At 41.6% G+C, this 22,781-nt stretch overlaps 1 protein-coding gene across 1 annotated transcript in view; it reads right to left on the bottom strand.

Annotated features, from left to right (window-relative positions):
• The window catches only part of LOC146863555 (CD5 antigen-like), an 881,885-nt gene that overhangs the window by 488,818 nt on the left and 370,286 nt on the right, over window positions 1-22,781 (bottom strand). The window contains exon 4 of the mRNA XM_085643019.1: window positions 1,993-2,310. Coding sequence (XP_085499145.1) covers window positions 1,993-2,310 — 318 coding nt within the window. The remainder of the gene's footprint in view (window positions 1-1,992; window positions 2,311-22,781) is intronic.

Here is a 22,781-nt window from a genome sequence, read left to right as displayed (position 1 = left end):
CCAAAGGCCAATTGTTAATTGAAGATGATCACTCCCGAGACTTGAGCCTCATGTTATACCAGATACAGATTTAGAACCAAGGTAGTGTAGAAAGGCATAATCTAATGGAAACCTAAGAGTTTCCAGCTGCCATAAAAAACTTTCAGATGGGCAGTCATCGAACCTACAATTGATTTACGTCACATTTCATTCTAATGCACATTTGAGTAATAGAGGTGCCCGCTTATCACTCCTTATATTTAGAAGTACAGGGTCTGAACATATTGAGCTCAGAAAAGCTACACTCCTGATAACTAGATGAGGAGATGTTAACAAGAAATTATCCTACAATTAACAGATGGCATTTGGAAATAAATTCTCTGCATTCAGGATGGCTGTCTGCAGAACTGAAATGTCATTCTTAAAGTCACAAGTGGGTGAAAAATAAACAGTGCAAACTAGGTATTCCACACGTTTATCATGGACATCTATGACTGAACAATACATCATCAATGCAAAATTCAAAGACAAAGACACTTTGGTAGACTGCAACAAAATGACTGATTTCAATAAAAAACATGGATCCCCCTTTGGCATGCCGCTTTAAAGGAGGAACTGCTGTAACCAAATAGACCTATTTCAAACTCTGTATATAACTGGGTTTCCTGCAAATCAATAGAGAGACAAAAATGTGTATTAGGTAGTTTGGAAAAAGTTAGCAAAGGATTTCCTGGCACAGTGAAATTGGGGGTGTGCAAAATCCAAGTCATTTGCTTTTGCCTAACTACACTCACTCGTAGATGGAGTCTTACAATATCCTGCACTCACTCATGGATTGTTTCTTGGTCGTAGTGATCCTCCTGTATCCTGCAGTCACTTGTGGATGGATAGTGGGTCTGAATGATGTTACTGTATCCTGTATACTGTACACACTTGGTGATGGATAGTCGGTCTGAATGATGTTGCTGTATCCTACACTCACTCGAGGATGGATAGTGGGTCTGAATGATCTTACTGTATCCTGCACTCATTTGAGGATGGATAGTGGATCTGAATGATCTTACTGTAGCCTGCACTCACTCGAGGATGGATAGTGGGTCTGAATGATCTTAATGTATCCTGCACTCACTCGAGGATGGATAGTGGGTCTGAATGATATTACTCTATCCTGCACTCACCCAAGGATGGAAAATGAGCCTGAATGATCTTACTGTATCCTGCACTCACTCGAGGATGGATAATAGATCTGAATGATTACTGTATCCTACACTCACTCGAGGAGGGATAGTAGGTCTGAATGATTACTGTATCCTACACTCACTCGAGGATGGATCGTAGGTCTGACTGATTACTGTATCCTACACTCTCTCGAGGATGGATAGTGGGTCTGAATGATTACTGTATCCCACGCTCTCTCGAGGTTGGATAGTGGGTCTGAATGATCTTATTGTATCCTACGCTCACTCGAGGATGGATAGTGGGTCTGAATGATCTTATTGTATCCTGCACTCACTCGAGGATGGATACTGGGTCTGAATGATCTTACTGTATCCTGCACTCACTCAAGGATGGATAGTGGATCTGAATGATCATATTGTATCCTACACTCACTTGAGGATGGAAAGTGGATCTGAATGATCTTACTGTATTCAACACTCACTTGAGGATGGATCGTGGTCTGAATGATCTTACTGTATCCTGCACTCACTCAAGGAAGGATAGTGGGTCTGAATGATATCACTGTATCCTGCACTCACTCGAGAATGGACAGTGATTCTCTGTAATCCTATTATATGGCGTACTCATCATTGAATAAATCTCGTCTGTGCTATGATAATGTGTATAGAACCCGCTCATGATTAGCACTGGCCTGGTCTGTGTTACTGCTAACAGTAGCAAGTCATAAAATGCATCATTAGTAGCCTTTTGCTTTTCATCACATTATTTTAGTCAGGTATAAATTATGTCCTGTAAGATTAAAGAATTTGCTTGCATTTTCTTAGTATTTCTTACCAGTACAAGTTACTCCTGCGTCCCTTCCTGTTGCACAGGTATTAAATTCCCAGCCTTGCTGTGCACACTTCCAGAGAGCGGCCTCATCTCCCTGGCACTGAATGTTGCTAATCAGTACTGGAAGAGAACTCTTTCCAAACGAGGAGTTATACATGTAGTCCTGCACCAGTGCACAGCCCAGTTGTCTGCAGGCAACCGAAGCCTCCTGTTGTCCCCAAGAGTCATCATCACACACTGACCCCCAAACACCATTGTGCTTGAGTTCAATTCTTCCTGAACAAGGGGACATCTCATTCACCAAGCGGAGTTCATCTGGTCCTGGAAAGAAAGTAGTGTCAATTACTATCCAAGAACTCAATAAACCTGCGACTCATGTGAAAGATGACACAATGATGTACTTTGTTTAGTAATACAGCATCTATAGGAATAACTGAATATGAAGCAGTATTTATAGTTGGTTTGTAAACGAACCTCAGGAACACAGCGGTGAAGGCAAGTCACAGGAGAATCACATCAGAGAGCATGTTCCATGCACAATATGAGTATCAATCAATCAATCAATCAATCAATCAATTGTTCAAATCTTTATGTCGAATTTAAAACCAATCCATAAAAGAACAAGACAATAAGGTTGCAAAAATACCAATGACATCATACAAATACATTAAAGGTAAAAACTCATACAAAATCACAAATGGTTCCTGGGGTATATCATAACCATAACATCTATTGTTTATTATTCATAACCATAAAACGTCCAACATTTGGAAAACAAATATTGAGTAACTCATTGACTTGCGCATATGAATGGCGATTTTAAAAACCTACCAACTGCAGAACACCCCAGGGGACTGGATGACATATATTAAAATTAGAGTGCAGGTTTGCGCTGATGAAAATCATTTAGTTTTAAAATTGGTAATAAAAATATTCATTGAGGGAACACATGATATTTACAGACAAATGTGCCAAGGTCAGAGTAGAAACCTCATCACAGATTAAAATAGACGCTGAGTCACAAATGGCCAAGGAGGAAACACAGACGGCTCCTGATGGAATCCAACTGAAAGTTTGTTGGCAACGAGCTTTCTGACATATTTTTCACACAGCTAAACAGGATTCCATTCCAATACCAGATTTTCATTCCACACCCTAATAGCTAATTTAAAAGCAGCTTTAGTCCCTGACAATGTTTTTTTCAATATGCTTTCTCTTCACTCTCCACCCTGCAAAAAGACATATAACTTTTTGACTCGTTCAGCGTCTCCTTTAACAATCAAGTGTGGGGAAGTAAACATTTCAGGTCTGTCCAATACTTCTGTACTATTCTTAACATATTTTAGCCACTCATTTTAAGGCCCTACTCACAGGCGTAAAAGTCAGTGATGAACACGCATTTGAAATTGGCCTGCTCATTTGCCCAAATTAAAATCCAAAGAAGAGCTGCTAGCTTGATGGAACCCACAACATAAGGAAGCTCCAGATCCTCAAGTACATAAAAGTGCAGACTGGATGGTGGAAGTCCAAGCAGACATCTATAATAGCGGCTCCCCTCCTGTTGCATTTTTAGACAAGATGGCTGCCCATAGGATACAACTGGAATGTACTTGGGTTTTAAAATTTTAAAGATAGGCAGCACAGCTTTTTACCCACCTTTCTGACTTACTGGGTCCTCTCTTTAAGTGCTGGGACGCCCCTTGGCTGGGGCAGCTGTGCGCTATAAAAGTGCTTTTAACATAACATAACATAAATCAAAGACTACCCTCGCAGACTGATTAAAATAGAGACACCTGTGCGAGATGCAAGTTAACCAGGAACTCCGGACATCGAACATCACCCCTATATATGAGAAATCATTTACTCTCATAATCGGTTTTCTGTTCATAGTGAGTTGTCTAACCTTATGGCATTGTTTACCACAGACCATGCAAGGAGTTTTAGAGATTTTAGTTTCAATATTCGGGTTGTCCACTAGCTTAAAAAAGTGAGCAACAAATTATCTTGGACTATTGGGGTACGTGCAATTAAGGCAGCATCATCTGCATATAGTAGAGCCGAAATAGTAGTGCAGAAACAAACCAGGGCCCCAACTTTGACAGGTCCTTGCCAGTAGCGATTAGAAAATTTTTCATCCTGTTAATATTAGGGGTGGCCAGTAAACTACACTCCTCCAGCGGAGTTCGTGGAGTTTTGGCCACTCCGTGCTCAGCTTGGAGTTACGGTAGTACTTCTCCAAATACCTTGTGGCTGAGTTTTTTCTTGTGAGCGGCTCGCCAATGGTATGTCGCAAGAGCGAAAAAATCAAGTGCTAGACCACCTGCCAGTAAGATTTTTTAATGCGGGCGGTCGTAACAGGTCACTACCGCTCGTGTTGAGAAAGCTGCCGCTTGTGTAGAAATTCAACTCGCGGTAAAATGCAGCTCCTTTTGCCACACCGCGTGGTTCTGTTTGTGCTGACTTTATAGCGTGGGACCAGCTTCCGGTGCTAAAAATCTGAGTAAGCAGAGTGACGTACCATAACTCCACTGCTTGGGACACTCCGCTGAGTCTTGCTGAGTTTTTGGGTAACTCTGCATAACTCCGTGGAGTGAAACTTCTCAAGTTCCACGTACCCCTAATTAATATACAGATCAAACAATATGAGGGCATGGACACAGCCTTGACAAACCCCTCTGGCTAGCCTGACTCGTTTTGTGCACTACCCCTCTGGGCCATACCTCACAGAAGCAGTCACCCCACTGTGAAGTGCCTGTGAAAAATTCACAAGAGGTTTGGGTAGGCCCATATGTATTGAAATGTCCTATAGCTTTGATCGGTTGACACAGTCAAAGACACCTCTGAGATCAATAAAAGAAAGGTATGCATAGTTCCTTTTTTGGCTACTGTGTACTTTTCAGTGATTAGGTGCAAGTACGAGCATTGATCTTGAGTCCCCAATCCTTCTCTAAATCCAAACAGCACCATAATAATATTGCCTTATTCTCATTTGCCCAGGCCTCAATTCTATGTAAAATAAAACGCTCTGAAATTTTGGCCTCTAAATCGAGTATAGAGATCGGCCTGCAGCATTTAGGGTCATATGGATCGAAACTCCATTTTGCATTACTTGAATAGTGAAAAGGTAATCGCTATTTAAGGAATGCAAAATTGTATGTAAGAAAATAGGGTTTACCTAATAGCTAGTACAAAAGATTTGTAATCACAATTAAGTAATCGCTATTATGTAATACTACTCCATTCTTTCCTATGGGGCCTAAAGGCCCATAGGTGCAAATGGGTTTGCATTACCGGATCTGTGTTTACCAAATTGGTAATCACAAATTAGGTAATGCAATACCAGGTGTGCCTGGAGGCCTAAGGCCCCCCTGAAGCACCCCAAAAAAGAAATGCGTTCATGCAAGGAGCACAAATTCCCTAGAGGCATGTGTGCCACATGACACTTTGAAAAATACATTTTTTTAAATGTGCACATTGTTACACCAACTCCAAGTCGATGGTAACATCATGTTCTAACTGCACAGTTTGCATTTAGAAAATGCTTGGCACATTTGTTATTACCTAAAATTGCGACTAAAACGCATATCATACACCTTGAAAAGCTCTTATGCTTTCGCAAATGGGCAAAGTTACCGAATTGCAACGTTTGCAAACGTTTGCAAAAGTATTTGATACATATGGCCCTTAGGTTCTTATCTATTGTCCTTCTTAAAGATACAAACAATAGTAACTGTCTGCTATGAAGCTGGAATACTGGTGACACAGCAGCTTTCAAAACATTCATTATGATGGACCCCAGAATTGGGTATTTAATGTATACAGTCCATAGAGAGCCCATCAGGTTCCGGGCCTTGTGAGCTGGGCTACCTCTAATGGTGTCTACAACCTCTTCAACAGAAAAATGAATGTTCATCAGGCAAGTCATGGGAGCCCTCTGTACAACATTATTACTGTCCATGCCGAAAGAAAAAATAATAATAAAATGCTCCACCCAACCTTTGGCACTAATATTGGTAGTCGGCCTGTTGGAGTTATCACAATCACTTTTCTTAGCACTCACAATTTTCCAAAAGGCACCAGAACCTTTGTGTTTACGGGATTTAATCAAAATGTACAAGGTTTTTTCCTTTATTCTTTCATTCCACACACTAATTGTTAACTTAGAAACAGCTTTAGCCCTGACAATGTTGGCTTGATTTCTAGAAACACCATTAACAGCACAACATAGCATATATATATTTTTTAGCTATTCTGCATTCTTTTTTGGGACCATCTTTGGGAAGATCTTTTCTTGGTTGGAACTGAGCTCTCTTGATGGAATATTAAGTTTAAATGAAGTGTCGGTGATAAATGGGCGAGATCAATTGAAAGTCAGCAAACAATCATTTATTGGATCAAAACTCGCCCTAAAGATGGAAAAAGCAGGGTCGGGAAAATGAATACCTCTCCCTCTGAGTCTCAACCCTTTGTCAGTGGTCTGCAGGTTCTTAATTCCTTTCTCAGCAGACAATCTGTGCCTGTTGGTAGGAAAATTAAGAAGTCATTTGGGTTATGGTCACTGACACTCTTTTTGAGAGTCCTCCAGGATTAAGAGAATACCTTCATATACTCTGAGATGGAGACATAGTCAATGATTGTGCCTTGTCCCCAGCCTACAAAAGTAGCCCTGATATTGGTCTGATCCTCCAATGTTTCTGGCACATTCAGGAGGCCAAATTGTAACACATATCTATAAAGCTTAGTCCCCTTGATATCCACCCTATCTTGAATCGAAAAGGGATTATTCTGAGTAGCATTAGTTGCAATTTTAGCATTAAAGGCCTCCAGGATAATATTGAAGTCAATGGTATTTGGAGACAGCGAGAGATCGATTCTTTAAAACAGTTAAACATGAAAAGATTGTTGCGATCACCCTCCTTATTCTGCGTGTTGACGGATTTGTCGAAATTATTGAAATAAATATTAAAAGTGCTGGGAAGTACAACCCAAAGGACTTGAATTCTCCTATTTTTAAAAACAATTAGTTCAGCCTTGCAACCCCTCAAAATCTGAACCTTCCCTGAGCTGAGCCACTATGAGAGAGTAGAGCTAAACTGAAACTTTGATATCCCTCCCAGGCAATATTTCCGTGTACCAAGTTTCATGGACGATCCCAATAACATATTTCTCAACAATTGCTAACTAGTCATTGTTTGGTTGCTTTGACTTAAAAACAGAAATATTCATGCATAGAAATTTTGACAACAAATTTCCCGTGGATTGAATAATGCTGGTCAATGCCAGATTGACGGCTAGGGGCCTCATTTACTTATTTTTTGGCAAAGGACAGAGCAGCAAGTCTTCCTTCTGTGCTGCCCTACATCAAAAGAAAAGGGCAGCAATGCGCTGTATCTATAGGATACCGTGCATTCCTGTCCACTTTTACTACGCTGACGCTCAAATGGCTGCCTTGCCCTTAGACAGGCGAATGATTGTTTTTTTGCAAGAAGGGCCACCTTCCTGCATTAAAACAATCAATGGAGGCGATTTCCTCTTTCTATGTGTGTTGCTGAATGCTAATCTCTCATATTGCACAAGCAAGGGGAACAGGGCGAATGGAAGAAAAAGAGAGAGACTGCCTCCAGAGTCAGGCGTCCTTCTGAGCTCTTCTATTTCTATGCTTCCTAAGGTCTTCTCAAGGTGTTTCTTTTATCAGATCCATAACAACCCCTACATAGGAGGACAATAATATGCTTGAAATAACCTAAACATTTCCAAACAACTACTTCTCTAAAACTCACTCTCTTTCATATCAGTCATTTACCTACCTTAGTTAATCTTTAGGATAGCTCCTCTCTGTTACAGCGTTGTAATGTCCTTTTGTTTCTTTAGAAATTTAGAACTCATATATGGATTATTGGTTTCGTCTTGTGTATCTTTTCAGTGTCTTTCTTAGTTTGTAATACACAGTCTTTGATATAAATATATTTATGGTATGAGTTTCCAGAAAGGAAAAAGGGAAGTCTTCTGCCAGAGCTTCTTCTTGGATAATAGTCTTTCTTTTGAGAATCTAGGCTAATGACAACTCAGTCTCTCTCATATGATTATTTCTTACTGTCGTTCTTCCTTATAGCTGCAGTGTGTTAATTCTTTCCTCACAGAAAACTGCTCGTGGAGAGTTTTGTTCTTTTTCCTCAAAAAAGAAAACTCTCTAGAAATGGGGAATAACCCCTGGTGTGTATATCTTGTAACTCAAAGGCGGAATAACTATTCAAAATGTCTTCTGAGTAAGCAAGACTGAGAAACGGCACTCTCCTCGGTGAAGAAGGCAGTTGAAGTACTCGTTCTTATGTGGATGCACGCAAGAAGCAGAGACAAGGACAGGCAGCATAACAGGACTAGAACGCTCAATTAGTCTTTTGTGGAGAGTGAGCATGCAAACACCAGGAGCAATCTTTTGAGCACCAGCATGAGATCATGAAAAGAGATATTTGTAATCTCCAGCAGTTCTTCATCCCTAGTGAGCAATTACTGATGCTAGCTACTGTGTTCCTGAGAATACCCCACTTCAAAGAGTATTTCTCCAAAAAAGGTTTGCTGGGAAATAAGAGATGAAATTGCTTCACTTATCGTGGGACGTGAACATTTTGAGAGAGTTCCCAAGACCTTTCTACAGGACCAAAACCTTACCACTAAATTAGGTCGTAAGGCCTTCCCTTTTTGAATTTTGAATTAAGAATCTGCTGACTTCTCAGAACCAAACTAAACTGAATCCGTAGGAAATGTCACTCTTAAGTTTAGAGGATTTGTTTTTAACAGAGCAACATGAAATATTGGATGAATCCGTATTTGGGAGGGCAATTTGAGTTTTACAATATCTGGATTTATTATTTTGTCCACTCTGAAGGGGCCTAAATATCTAGGTTGATTTTTTAAAATCCCTTTTAAGTGTTAATGTTGAGTAGATAACAAGGCCTTGTCTCCTTTATTATAGTTTGTGTTTTTTCTTCTCTTTTTGTCAGCATGAATTTTATAGGAGGCCTTAGCTTTTTATAAGTGTTCTTTAGCAGATTGATAGGCCTTCTGAATTAATTTGCTAAAATAATACACTGCTGGAACTTTGTCAACATATGGGTGTCTTCCAGATATTAAATACAATGGATAATAACCGGTGGAAGCATGAATCGCATTATTGTACACAAATTCCGCAGTGCAAATTAAAGCTGGCCACTCTCCATCGAGGTCTAAAAGTTTTAGGCGTAAGTATTGTTCAAGCTCCTGGGTGATAACTAGTGGAGCATCTAGAATCTATTGCAAGCCTTTTCATAAATGCCTTCTCAAAGTTTGAAGTGTAATGGGCCTCGTCGATCAGAATTTACAACCAGTGGGGCCATGTTCTCTGACAATGTGCTGGGGAATGATTTGAGCTAGATGAGGAGCACTAGGAATCTTTTGAAGAGGAGTGAAATAACTCATCTTTGAGATACTAGGATGGTATTATAGCCCTGACTAGACAGTAAATCTACTAATATATCCACTGTGACTGTGTGCCAATGGTACGGTGCAATAGGGAATGGTAGAAGTTCCCCTTAGTGTTACCTCTGAGGCATCTAACACAAGTTTGAACATGTTGTCTTATTTGAGGATTCATTTTAGGCCACCAGAAATGTCTCTTTACAAGGTCTGGTGATTTAAAATCTCCTTTATCACTTCCCAGCTGATCATCATGACAAATACCTAAAGCCAACTCTTGTAATTCTTTAGTGGGTAGGTAGAGTATTTCTTTGAAATAAGGGAGATTATCCAAACTTTTTCATTTTGCATTTTCCTTTGCCCACTCTAGCACATCTTCCTTTGACATTGACTCTTGCACCTTTGTCCTAAATTCAGGAAACAAGGCACAAGCAAACCTTTCCTATGTATATGTCCTTGGTTGAGTATCCATTATTGAAAAGGCGTCTGCATTTCCATTTGCCGAGCCATGTAGATCTGTGATTGTAAAGTTAAACCCTGCAAAGTATAATGACCATCTCAATTATCTTAGAGTTAAGGAGTTAAGGTTCGGACAGATTTTAGAAATTGGAGGATTTAATTGTGAGAGGTTGGCCGGGTATATGCTGTCCACTAGTTATAGTAGGCACCTTGCTCCAGTCCCAAAAAAACCTTATTGATGATAGGTTAAAGACAACCTTTATTGAAAGCTATCCTAGTGGTAGATATGGAGAGCAGCTGTCAGGCTAAGTCTTGAAGGAATGTAAAGCAGCTTGTTTTACCAGTCTATAATCTCTTGAATGGCTAAATGAAAGGCAACCTCACCAGGTACATATATAAAACATATGTATCTATTTCTAAACACACCCTACTAGTCTCTTTATGAGGCTAAAGGTCCGAACACATAAGTTACACTTCAAATATTACAGTAAAATAGCACAAATACACGTTAGGCCCTAGAGGCGAGCCAAACCATATACTAAAATAGTGGTATAAGAACCATGACTTAACTAGACACAAGGCCTAGAGCCTGTAGAATCACTGGGACCCCAATGAACCACCCAAGGTAGTGAAACAGGGGACCCACGGGGGCCGTGAGCAGTGAGAGAACACAGCCGCGAGCTCCCGTTAGCTTCTATGGGGAAAGTCGCGGTTAGATTTTTAAAGATTAAGGACACTTAGAGATGAGCTAGGACCAAACCCTTTTGGACTTAGGAAGCTCTAGGGTCAGCACCCACAGGAGCACCTGAGTACTCGAGTTACATCACACAGGGAAGCGGGGTGCATAGGTGTCAAATAGTGTTGTGTTGCGTCGTCGTTTTCAAAAGGAGCTGGCAAGCAAATGCTGCTGCCGGGAAAATGCGCAGTGTCCGAAGAGATCCAAGCCTGGATCAAAGTCGAGAAGAACATGAAAGCAGAGGGGACAGAGTCTGGGTCACTAGCCAGTGACCAGGGGCAGGATAGGTGAATGCCCACCGATGTCGGGTGATTTAAGGTGAAGAAGGTGAAGCTTGACTCTTCAGCCATGAGGACCAGGAGGCGTCAAGGATGACCAGGAGCTGGATTCGAGCTGTCCCGTGGAAGATGTCGAGTGCTGCAGTGTCAGTGCCTATATCTCTGTAAGGGGTGGCTGCACCACCTTACCCAGGCTGCAGTAGCAGACCTGTGGTGTCATTTTGGAGGGCTTTCCAGGGGTGGCATAATACATGCTTCAGCCCCTGGTAGGCCTCTGGGGTACCTATGCCCTGGGTACATAGTATACCACACACTAGGGACTTATAAGGGCACCTTAGAATCCAATCTGTTATGTACCTAGAGTACGTGGAATCAATTTATAAGAGAATGCAGATAGGCTGGGGACCTGAATAGCAGGTTCCCAGCCAAACTAAGTCAGAAACCAACAAAACACCAGGAAAAAAGTGGGGGCAACCATGTAGTCAGATTCCACCTTCCTACATTAATGGTCAATGAACACTCTAACTACATGACAAGCTCCAAGTTGGTATGGCCACCATTCCTGAAAGGCATCTTTCACAGCCAGCAATTCTTTCTCAGCAATAGAGTAGGTCACTTCAAGGGAAGTTAGTTTCCGAGAGCAGAAGTCCACAGGATACAGTGGCCAGGTACTCTTATGTCGTTGTGATAACACTCCACCAATAGCCAAATCAGAAGCATCAGCTTTAACATAAAATAATTTCTATGAATCTGGGTGAAGTAAAATTGGTGCTGTGGTAAAGGCTCCCTTTTGAAACTGAAAGGCTTCTTCTGCTTCTGTAGAGCATCAAAAGGAAATCCTTTCTTTGGGAGACTGGTTGTTGGATCAATTCTTTTAGAAAATTGCTTTATGAAGCAACAATAGAAGTTTGCAAATCTGATGAAACTTTGATACTACTTTACCATCTTTAGGAGAGTGCCAATTCAAAATTGCTTGGTTCTTGGCTGGGTCCATCGAAATCCCTTTAGCAGATATCTTGAATCTAAAAAATGTAACTACTTCCACATGCAAGTCACACTTTTCTAACTTGACTTAAAGATTATTTTCTAACAATTTCTTGAGACTGGCCCTCTTGTGTTGCACATGTTCACTTAGATAATTTGAGAAAATTAAGTGGTCATCTATATATACCACAGCAACTCTGTCTACAAATTCTCCAAAAACCTCATTGACAAAGTGTTGGAAGGCAGCTCTACACAAACCGTAGGACATCACTTGGTATTCATACAACCTAAATCTAGTGCGAAAAGCAGTCTTCCACTCATCTCCTTCTGCCACACAGATTAAATAGTAAGCACCACAGAGATCCAGCTTCGTATAGATTTTGGCTTCTTTAACTTGATTTAAGAGCTCAGAGATAAGCTACAAGGGGTTACTGATTCTTAACTGTTACTATTTTCAAGGCTCTGTAGTCAATGCGCGGTCTTAGCACTCCATTCTCCTTGGGACGAAGAAGACAGGTGAAAAGATGGGCGATTGAGAGGGACGTATAAATCTATTAGCAAGATATTGCTCAAGGTATTCATTTGAAAATTCATTTTCTTTTTCAGTGAGTGCATAAATTCTGCTGTAAGGTAGATTTGTTCATGTCTCGAGGTCAATTTTTCAGTCATATGATCAATGAAGAGGTAACTTTCCACTTCAGCCATATCAAAAACCGTTGCCAAGTCAACATTCTCGAGTGGGACTTCTGCTTTCTCTAAAGTAGAAATCATGCTCAATTGCTTAACTAGAATCATTCATGAATCATTCATCTACCTTATTTAATATTTAGGCGAGTTACAGCTATGTAATATTCTTTCTTTTATTTAGAAATTTACTACTCACATGTGGATTATTGGTTTCTTCTTGTGTGTCTTCTCAGAGTATTTTGTAGTTTGTATTACACAGTCTTTGATATAAAAATATATATGGTATGATTTTTCAGAAAGAGAAACGGCAAATCTTCAATCAAAACTTCTTCTTAGTCTTACTTTTAAGAAAATAGGCTAATGACAATTCAATCTCTCTCACATGATCATTTCCTACTGTTTTCCTTCCTTATAGCTCTGGTGCTATAATTGTTTCCCTAGAGAAAACTGCTTGTGAAAAGTTTTTTTCTTCTTCCTCAAAACATTAATCTCTAGAAATGGAGAATAACCTCTGGTGTGCACTCCTTGTAACAGAGTTAGAGCCTGAAAAATTCAGAATAACTATTCAAACACTTCTTCTGAGTAAGCTGGACTGAAAAATATTACTATTATCATTGAAGAATGCAGTTAAAGTGATTTCATATTTGAATCATAAAAGCATCATGCTGTGTAGTTCCTAAAAATACATTTGATCTGTGTGTTTGTTAGTAATTTTTACCCCTATACTATCCAACACTTGCCCTACTGTTGCACCCCCTGGAGTTAGAATAGTAATTTTTACCCCTATACTATCCAACACTTACCCTACTGTTGCACCCCCTGGAGTAAGAATAGTAATTTTTACCCCTATAATATCCAATACTTACCTTAAATGCAATGTAATATTATGCGTTGTAATGGTATGCGTTGTAAAGGTAGTATGCGATATAATGGAATGCGTTGTAAAGGTAGTTTTTAAAAATGCGTTGTAGTGTCCTGCGTTGTAAAGGAATGCGTTGTAGTGGATGTTGCGTTGTAAAAAATGCATTGTAAGTGCATGCGTTGTAAAAGTGTGCGTTGTAATGACATACATCCAATATGTGACATCATCAGCAGTGCATTGCGGGCGCGCGAGTTATAGTTAGCTGAACTAACTATAACAGGGGAATTTCTATGGTTTTGTACGAGTGAAAAGTCCAGCTAACTATATCGCCCCTGAAACCTGTGGTTTTTTCAGTGTATTTCTAAGGTTTTTTAAATGCTAATTCCTAGCTATAACGTGCCTGAAACCTATGTTTTTTTCAGTGAATTTCAAAGGTTTTTTAAATGCTAATTTCTAACTATGCCTACAGAGACAGGACATGTGAAGAAAGAAGGAAAAACGCACAGAAAGAAAAAAAAGAAATGCAGAAAGAAGCAACAGAAGTCCTCAAAGACGAAGAAAAGGGCAGGAAGAAATATAACGTGCAGAAAGAACAAACAGAAGAGCAGAAAGAAGCCTTGTTGCAAAATCATCCTGTACCCTCAACTTTTTCAGACGGATACTGGTGGTAACTGAGTCTGCCTAAGCAGTCCTAGAGCCAGTGCTATGTTAAAAGACACTCAGAATACAGTGAAAACATCTACATACACTAGGGCACACTATGCGTTGGGGTCCCCCTGTGATCAGCATGACCTCCTCTGTAAGCCCCTCGTATATAATAGGGCAGGGGATTAAAACTACCTCTTAAAACGCACCACAGGGCGTGTTTGAACACGTCACCTCATGCCCCGTACCCTCCCTTCCCCACTGTGTAAACACACCCTGTAGCCATTTTAAGTTGGGAGATTAAGTCCCCTTGAATCCTGAGGGTCCCTAGGGTCAAACTAGCCCACTAGGTACCTCCAGTAAGCGCCACAGAGCTGCGTTGCATGGAGGTGTAAAAAGTGGCGTGGCCTCAGAACACCTGTCTGCAACGCAGCTCCCTGGCGCATACTGGAGATACCTGTTGGTCTAGTTGGCCCTCAGGGACCCTCAGTATTGAAGGGGAATTAATTCCTCAACTTACAACTGGCCAGGAGGCGCGTTTGCAGAGTGCTGCAAGAAGGGGGCATGGCCTCCGGCGCAATGCAGGTCTTTTATTTATTTATTTTTAAGAAGGAGGGCTGTGTGGCCCCCTTTCTTTTTCTAATTTATTAGCCCTGGGGACCCCATCCCCCAGGGCCTGCACCCTAATTTTTTTTGTTGAAAAAAATTAATTTGGCCCTCCCAAGGCCTTAATCGGCCCCGGGGACCCCAACCCCGGGTCATGGCCTTTTGTTTTTTATTTTTTATTTTATTCTTTAGGAAGGGGGCTGTGTTGCTGGACAAACCGTATGTACCTATCACCATGACGATTTGCGTGATATTCATTAAAAGGCGACTATGTATACAATGAATCCACGTAGAATGTATTCACACCGCTAGTGAAGCTCTAACATGTCTGACATCCTACCGTGCCTAATCCCGGTGCCCCCGCTGCTGGGTACTCTCCAAGTAGACACCCTTGTTGTTTATTTATACAAACATGGGTAGCTATTGACGGGCACATTTAATACACATGCACACCAAGCCATTCAAAGGGGATTCGACAAAAATTCGACCAAACTATACAAGAAACCCCCTCACGGTTAATAAAACACACATCCACCGCTGGATGTGTAATACTTTTTATTTTACTCTCTGGAAAGGAGACAAACCTCACTTGAGAGTCACAGCGTGCTCCTGGCTGAGCCCAATGCTGTGTTACACCCACCATTGCCTGCTGAGTGCCACACACCTCTGTGTTGTATTCCACCATCTAGTGCTTATGCTATGACACTCTCTAGCCCATGTGCACTGTAACACCACCCCGTGAATATGTCATGCCACACTTGCCTTCGCACGGCTTATATTGCCCCATCTAACGTGCCTTCCTCGATGCCTATGTTATAAAGCAAAGTGCTATGCCATACTTATTACAATCTGGGATCCATCTCTTTGTCACAGTGCATATGCAATGTTACACTACCCAGCACATATTTTATATTACAGCTTTAGAGACTACTTAGGTTACACAACACTGCCCTGTGCATATTACACTCCAAGGCGCATATCACATAGCAAGCGCTAGTGCCTGTGCTATCTCGCGCTCTCCAATGAATCTGTCATTGCGCACAATGTATTGCATATTATATTTCACGCCCCGGTTCATCTTATATCACACTTTTGGTACATAGTTTCTACCATATACTATATCTAGTTTTCATTTTCATTTTCCTTCGTGCTCTCAGGACTATGTTCTATATACCACTGTGTCCACCTACCCTTTTCACAGGCATTACATTTTGCGATGGGGGGTGGAGGGTCGGGGGGTGTTTCTGCCAAGTGAGCCCGGAGTCACAGTCACAAACGTCCTCTTCCTCCTGAATAAAAGTGAGATTATGCTGCATACTTGTTCATATTTTAATTAGTTCGCACAGACACACATTTTAAAATCAATAAAGTTCCTAATACCCACCTTCTCTGAACAGTAAGCTTGCTGCCCCATACACCTTTTCGCTATCCTCTGTTGTCTGAATACATGGACTAGCCTCCTCCCTCCTACCATGCATGGTCTGATGTGCTGCCACTGCCCTCCATTTAGCATGATGTACCAGTCCACTCCTCCTGCCCTCCATTGCCCAATTCTATGGCCCATCATTGACCTCCTGCTTTGCCTCTTTGCTTAGCTTGCTGCCCCTATTCTCCTTCCCCCTGCCCTCTGATGTCTTTGTGCATGCCCCTGCTCCATCCTTTTTGTCCACCATGTTCCATGGACCTGCCACTCCTATCTACTCTGAGTGTTCTGTTGAGCTGCCACTCCCCTCCTACCTGCCTTGCATTGTCAGATGACTGTAACCTGTCCCTGCCACATCCACCCTGCCTGTCCACATGCCATGCCCCTATCCCCTTCCTTCTGCCCTCCCTGGTCTGTTGTGCTGCAACTGCTCCTCCTGCCTGCCCTGCGTGGTCTGTTGTGAGGCCCCTTCCCCTGAACTCTCTTGTCTGTGCCCAGGTCCTGACACTCCCTTTTATCCTCCATGGTCCTTTGTGCATGCCCCTGCACCCTCCTTCTTGCCCATCATAGCCATTGTGCTGCCACTAACCATCCCGCTTGCCATGCATGGTCTTCTGTGCTGCCATGGCCCCTCCCACCTTCCCTGTGTGGTCAGCTAGCTGCCCCTGACCCCCTCCCACCTTTCCTCCATGGTCTGTGTGTATGCCATCATAGTCTCACTGTTGCTCTCCATGGTGTGTCTTGTTTCTAGTGCCCATCCTGCCTGACCTCCATTGTCATTTTGCGGCTTCTGCCCTGTCCCCTTTCCCCTAGCCCTCTGTTTCCATGTGCAGACCCCTATTCCCTCTCTCCTGGCTTGTCTGTTCCATTGTAATGCCCCTGATCCGTCCCTCCTGCCCTTTATGGTCTGTTATGCTGCAGCTTTCTCTCCTGTCTGTCCATTATGGTCCGCTAGCTACTATTGCCTCTTTCCCCTCTGTTCTCTGTTGTCCATGTGCATGGTCCTGTCCGCTCCCTATTACTTTCTATGGATTTTTGTGCTGCACTCCCGTCCTGCATGCCCTGTGTGGTGTATTGTGCTGCTGCAAACCCTGATGCCTGCCCTGTAGGGTCAAATTGGTGCACATCTCCAAGTCCCTCCTGTCCTCTATTATACGAGTCCATGTCCCTACCCCAATTCCTCCTGCCTACCATGATCCAATATACCATACTTGCGAACATTTTGAACTTGGTAAGCGGGAGATTTTGAAAAGAAACTGGGGTATTGATTTTCCCCTTTGAGTTACATTGAAAAAGAGGAGATTGCAGACAGGAGACAGATCAAATAAAGCCCATTTGACCTTAAAAACATTGGACGTTTCCTGGCTGAAACGGGTCTGTTGGCATGTATGGTTCTACTACCACTGCCTCTTCCTTCTGCCCACAATGGTCTATTATATCGACACAGCTTCTCTTGCCAGTCCTGTATTATTGGTTTGTTGCCCCTGCCCCTGCCCCCCCATAGTCTGTTGCGCAGCCACTGCCCTTCCTACCTGCCCAGTGTGGTCAAATTGTTGCCTCTGCACTCTCCTACCTGACTTCAATTTTCAGAGTCCGTGCCCCTGGTCTCTGCCTCTCAACAGTATCCCAATGAACAACTAGATTGCTAACATTCTATATTTATTACATAAGTGTGGAACGCCTGACGTCATCTTGATGTAATCAAAACTGTAATACCTAGAGCATTTCCTTTAGAAATGACATATATGAGAGGGTCTTATTTGCATCAAAAGTATGGTTAGTGCGCTAAAAAACTAAAATGAGGACATATTTTCTGAGTTTTCAAATAGCGACTTGATTAAATGTTGCACCTAGGGGAGAGGGTGTGGTGTTACTTCCAGAGCTGCAGACTTTGCAACTGGGGAACCACGTTGGAGTTTCTGCTTCAGCTCAACATTCTGTGATTACGGTCAAATCACTTAATCTCCCCATGTCTACAACCAAAATGAACTTGATCTTGTGTGAAGTAACCAATGCTCATGTAAAGCACTCCAAAAACTGGCAAGTCCGCACTATATAAAACTGCAAATACACAAGAAATAAGTGTTTTGCACACTTCTGTCATTGGGCTACATGTGGGCTACTTCTGGGTGATATTGGTGCTGCATTTGGGCTCTTTTGTCTCCGGTGGCCATCTTGGGAGACTTATTTGTTATGAAGTTTCCTAATTTCCTCATGTACTGCAGTCTCCTCAGTAGGAAACACTTTCAGTTTTTTACTTTGGTTCCATCAAGAAGGCATTCAGATATGTCACACATTTGCCATAAATTCTGAATGTTAGCACTCTAGTTGCTCATTAGATCACTGTAGTAAAGCTACTGCTCACCAGGGAAGTCTGCTGCTGGTATTAAAAGTGCATGTTTCAGTCTGCATGTCAGAATTTTGTTATGCAATAGAAGAGGATTTGAGAAGTCACTCAAAATGTGCCATAATTTTTCTTTCTGAAGCACTAATCATAATTTCTATGGCAAAATGAATCCCCTCATTTTGTTCCTTTGTAAATTAAATGTTTTAAGTGTTACCACTTTATTCCAATCAAGATGGCTTCAGGTGTGCCATACTTTTGTCATAAGTAAGACTGTTAGCACTCTAGTGTTTCGTTAGAACACTCTGGGACATTCTGTCATTGGGCTATACTTGGGCTACATCTGGGTGATATTTGTGCTACATTTGGGCTCTTTTGTCACTGGTGGCCATTTTGGGAGACTTATTTGTTATGAAGTTTCATATTTTCCTCATTTACTGCAGTCTCCTCAGTAGGAAACACTTTCAGTTTTTTACTTTGGTTCCATCAAGAAGGCATTCAGATGTGTCACACATTTGCCATAAATTCTGAATGTTAGCACTCTAGTTGCTTATTAGATCACTGTAGTAAAGCTACTGCTCACCAGGGAAGTCAGCTGCTGGTATTCAAAGTGCATGTTTCAGTCTGCATGTCAGAATTTTTTAATGAAATAGAGGAGGATTTGAGAAGTCGCTCAAAATGTGCCCTAATTTTTCTTTCTGCAGCACTAATCATACTTTTTATGGCAAAATGAACCGTCTCATTTTGTTCCTTTTTAAATTAAATGTTTTAAGAGTTACCACTTTATTCCATTCAAGATGGCTTCAGGTGTGCAATACGTTTGTCATAAGTAGGACTGTTAGAGCTCTAGTTGTTCTTTAGAACACTCTGGGAAGCTGCAGTAGAACTCAAAGGAATCAACAGTCTCTGCCCTTGTTGGATGTACATGTTTTACTGAGAATGTCAGACTTCATACTCACATGACTGAGAAAGATAATGTGAATTTACATAAAATATGCTCTCAGTTTAGCTTATAGATCACCTTCCAAACCTCTGTGGAAAAAGCATGAGAAAATAGTTTTCTCTCAAACATGATTCATGATATCACAGCAGAAGGCTTTTTCACATGGTAAAATCAACTTAGAACACACCACAATTCCTAAAATGAGTATGGTACCATCAACAAATGATTTATAATGTAACTAAAATCTTAAAACTTCTATTAACTGCAATGCTTTTTAATGAGGTGCTATCATGTATATTGGTCCCAAGATGGCTGCCAACACTTCTTGGATGAAGTACTGACAGCCAATCAGATCTCACGATGAGATGTATGATTAGGCTCCACCCAGATATATCTATCTTTTTAACTCTAATTTTCTCAGGAACTGCTGAACGGATTCACACCATTTAAGCAAAAGGCACGAGTCTGAACTGAGGACAACCTCTTTGCCAAATTTGGTGTAATTCCGTTCAGCAGGCCTGTAGCTGCGTCAAGAGGTCCTATGGGAAAATGCATGGGGAAAACCCGTTTTGGGACCCCCCTTTTTTCTCGGCCCCCGCTTCACGAATCACCTGTTCAGGATAGGAGCGAACTGGAGCTGGCCAAAAGTTTTGAAAATTTCACGAAGATTCGTCAATTGACGCCAACGTTATTCCAAATAGAATGTTGCGGATTTCCTATGGAAAATAGGTCCTAAATATAACTACCTACTGGCGACTGCCAGTAGATAATATATGTATATATATATATATATATATATTCAGTGAAAAAACCATAGGTTTCACACACGTTATAGTTAGGAATTAGCATTTAAAAAACCTTAGAAATTCAGTGAAAAAAACCATAGGTTTCACACATGTTATAGTTAACTGGACATTTTACTCGTAAAAAACCATTGAAATTGCCCCGTTATAGTTAGTTCAGCTAACTATAACTCGCGCGCCCGCAATGCACTGCTGATGACGTCACATATTACATCACTCATGACATGGTCAGTGACATCACTCATGACATCACTGATGACATCTCAAATGACACAGAGTCATGTTTTCACATTAGTCACAAAACGAAATTTCTTTGCCAATTTGAAAGCACACTTACTACTCTTTTTTTTGGCAAGTGATAAACACTTTTACAGACTGACACATTATGAATCCACTTTTCAGATTCTTAAAAAAGCACATGTCCAAACTGCTTTTTCAGACCAGCACCATGTGTAACCTGGGTGGCTGCCTACACTCCAGCAAGGGCAACCAGCCTTAGTGATGCTGAATGTATTTGCATTACAGACTGAAACCTGAAAACCCCACTCGCTTGTAAATACTGTGCATGATTATACATGGCAAGCACATGGGTGTGTGCTAAGAGTCTGCTTCTTCCCCCAAAAAATCGCTCCCCCTTTCCATCTAATGCAACTGTGAAATCACTAAGGGTGGGCGTAGTTCGCGAAGTAGCACTTCGCGAAGCTACGCAAAGTGAAGTTCGCGCTACGCGAGCTACGCGTAGCACTTCGCGAACTGCGAAGTAACATGTTCGCACTGTGCAAGATGTTGTTTTCAATGATTGCACAGTGCAGACAAGCAACCGGCACTGTGCAATCATTGAAAATGGCATCTTGCACAGTGCGAGCTGTAGTTTTCTGCTGCTCGAGTAGATTTTTACTCGAGCTGCAGCTTTCGCAACACGAACTGGTAGTTTCTCATCGCGAGCGGTCGCGAGCATACGCGACCCCTCGCAATGAGAAACCTGACCTTCTCGCGTTGGGAATCTCGCCGGGAGGTTTATTTTCCATGCTCGCGATCGCGAACAAGGAAAAAGTCTCGCCAGGATGTCATTTTGCTTGCTCGCGGTCGCCAACTTGACGTTGAGGACCGCGAGCAAGCAAAAAATGACCGCAGCACTACGCAACACTACGCTACGCGTGTTCGCACTGTGCTACGTGCAGTTCGCGTAGCGTGAAGTAGCGCGAACTTCGCAAACTACGCGAGCGTAGCGTAGTGCTTCGCCCAGGCCTAGAAATCACCAGAGCAATACGCAATAAATCTCTGCCTATAATTCCTCTCTGCACACAGAGTCATGTTTTCACATTAGTCCCAAAACGAAATTTCTTTGCCAATTTGAAAGCACACTTACTGCTCTTTTTTTTTTGGGGCAAGTGAAAATCACTTTTACAGACTGTCACATTATGAAACCACTTTTTTCGATTTTCTTAAATGCACATGTCCAAACTTCTTTTTCAGACCACCTCCATGTGTAACCTGGGTGGCTGCCTACACTCCAGCAAGGGCAACCAGCCTTAGTGATGCTGAATGTATTTGCATAACAGACTGAAACCTGAAAACCCCACTTGCTTGTAAATACTGTGCATGATTATACATGGCAAGCACATGGGTGTGTGCTAAGAGTCTGCTTCTTCCCCCAAAAAATCGCTCCCCCTTTCCATCTAATGCAACTGTGAAATCACCAGAGCAATACGCAATAAATCTCTGCCTGTAATTCCTATTTGCACACAGAGTCATGTTTTCACATTAGTCCCAAAACAACATTTCTTTGCTAATTTGAAAGCACACTTACTGCTCTTTTTTTTTTGGGCAAGTGAAAATCACTTTTACAGACTGACACATTATGAAACCACTTTTTTCGATTTTCTTAAATGCACATGTCCAAACTTCTTTTTCAGACCACCTCCATGTGTAACCTGGGTGGCTGCCTACACTCCAGCAAGGGCAACCAGCCTTAGTGATGCTGAATGTATTTGCATTACTGAGTCCAACCTCAAACCCTTAAACTATTCTTTTTTTTTCCAGTACACCTTAATTTATTGTGAAAACATACTCCATATTATTTTACATGTTCCTCACATTTAAATTTCTCCCAAAACAGAAAATGATAAACGCAACTACAACAAAAAGAATTTCCATTTCTATTATTCATTTCTTAAGTTACCACATACATCCCCTCTCAAACTCTAAACTCACCTTTAAAATTAGTTAGTTGTGAAAGAAATGTGACACTCAAACAGCAGATTATCAGAGCCAGGATCTCTGTTGTGTTCACCTCTCTCCTCTCAGCAGAACCAGATAATGGCAAACTTTCCCTCTATTTTTCCACACATATACATGTAAGTTTCAAATCTCAGTGCTTCCCCCTTTTTTTCAAATGTAATCACACATTTCTATTGGTTGAAAACCAACCCTTTTCCAAAAGTACCCTGCCCCCAACTTGACTTCTGCCTAGTACCCTTCCCCCAACTTGACTTCTGCCTGCTACCATAGCAACAGCTCATGGAACACTGCAGTGTGGAGTTAGGTCAGAAGTTTGCCACACAATGTTT

This window comes from Triturus cristatus, chromosome 2_2, assembly GCF_964204655.1.
Source record: "Triturus cristatus chromosome 2_2, aTriCri1.1, whole genome shotgun sequence".
Lineage (NCBI taxonomy): Eukaryota > Metazoa > Chordata > Amphibia > Caudata > Salamandridae > Triturus > Triturus cristatus.
This window is presented reverse-complemented; position numbering and strand designations above follow the sequence as displayed.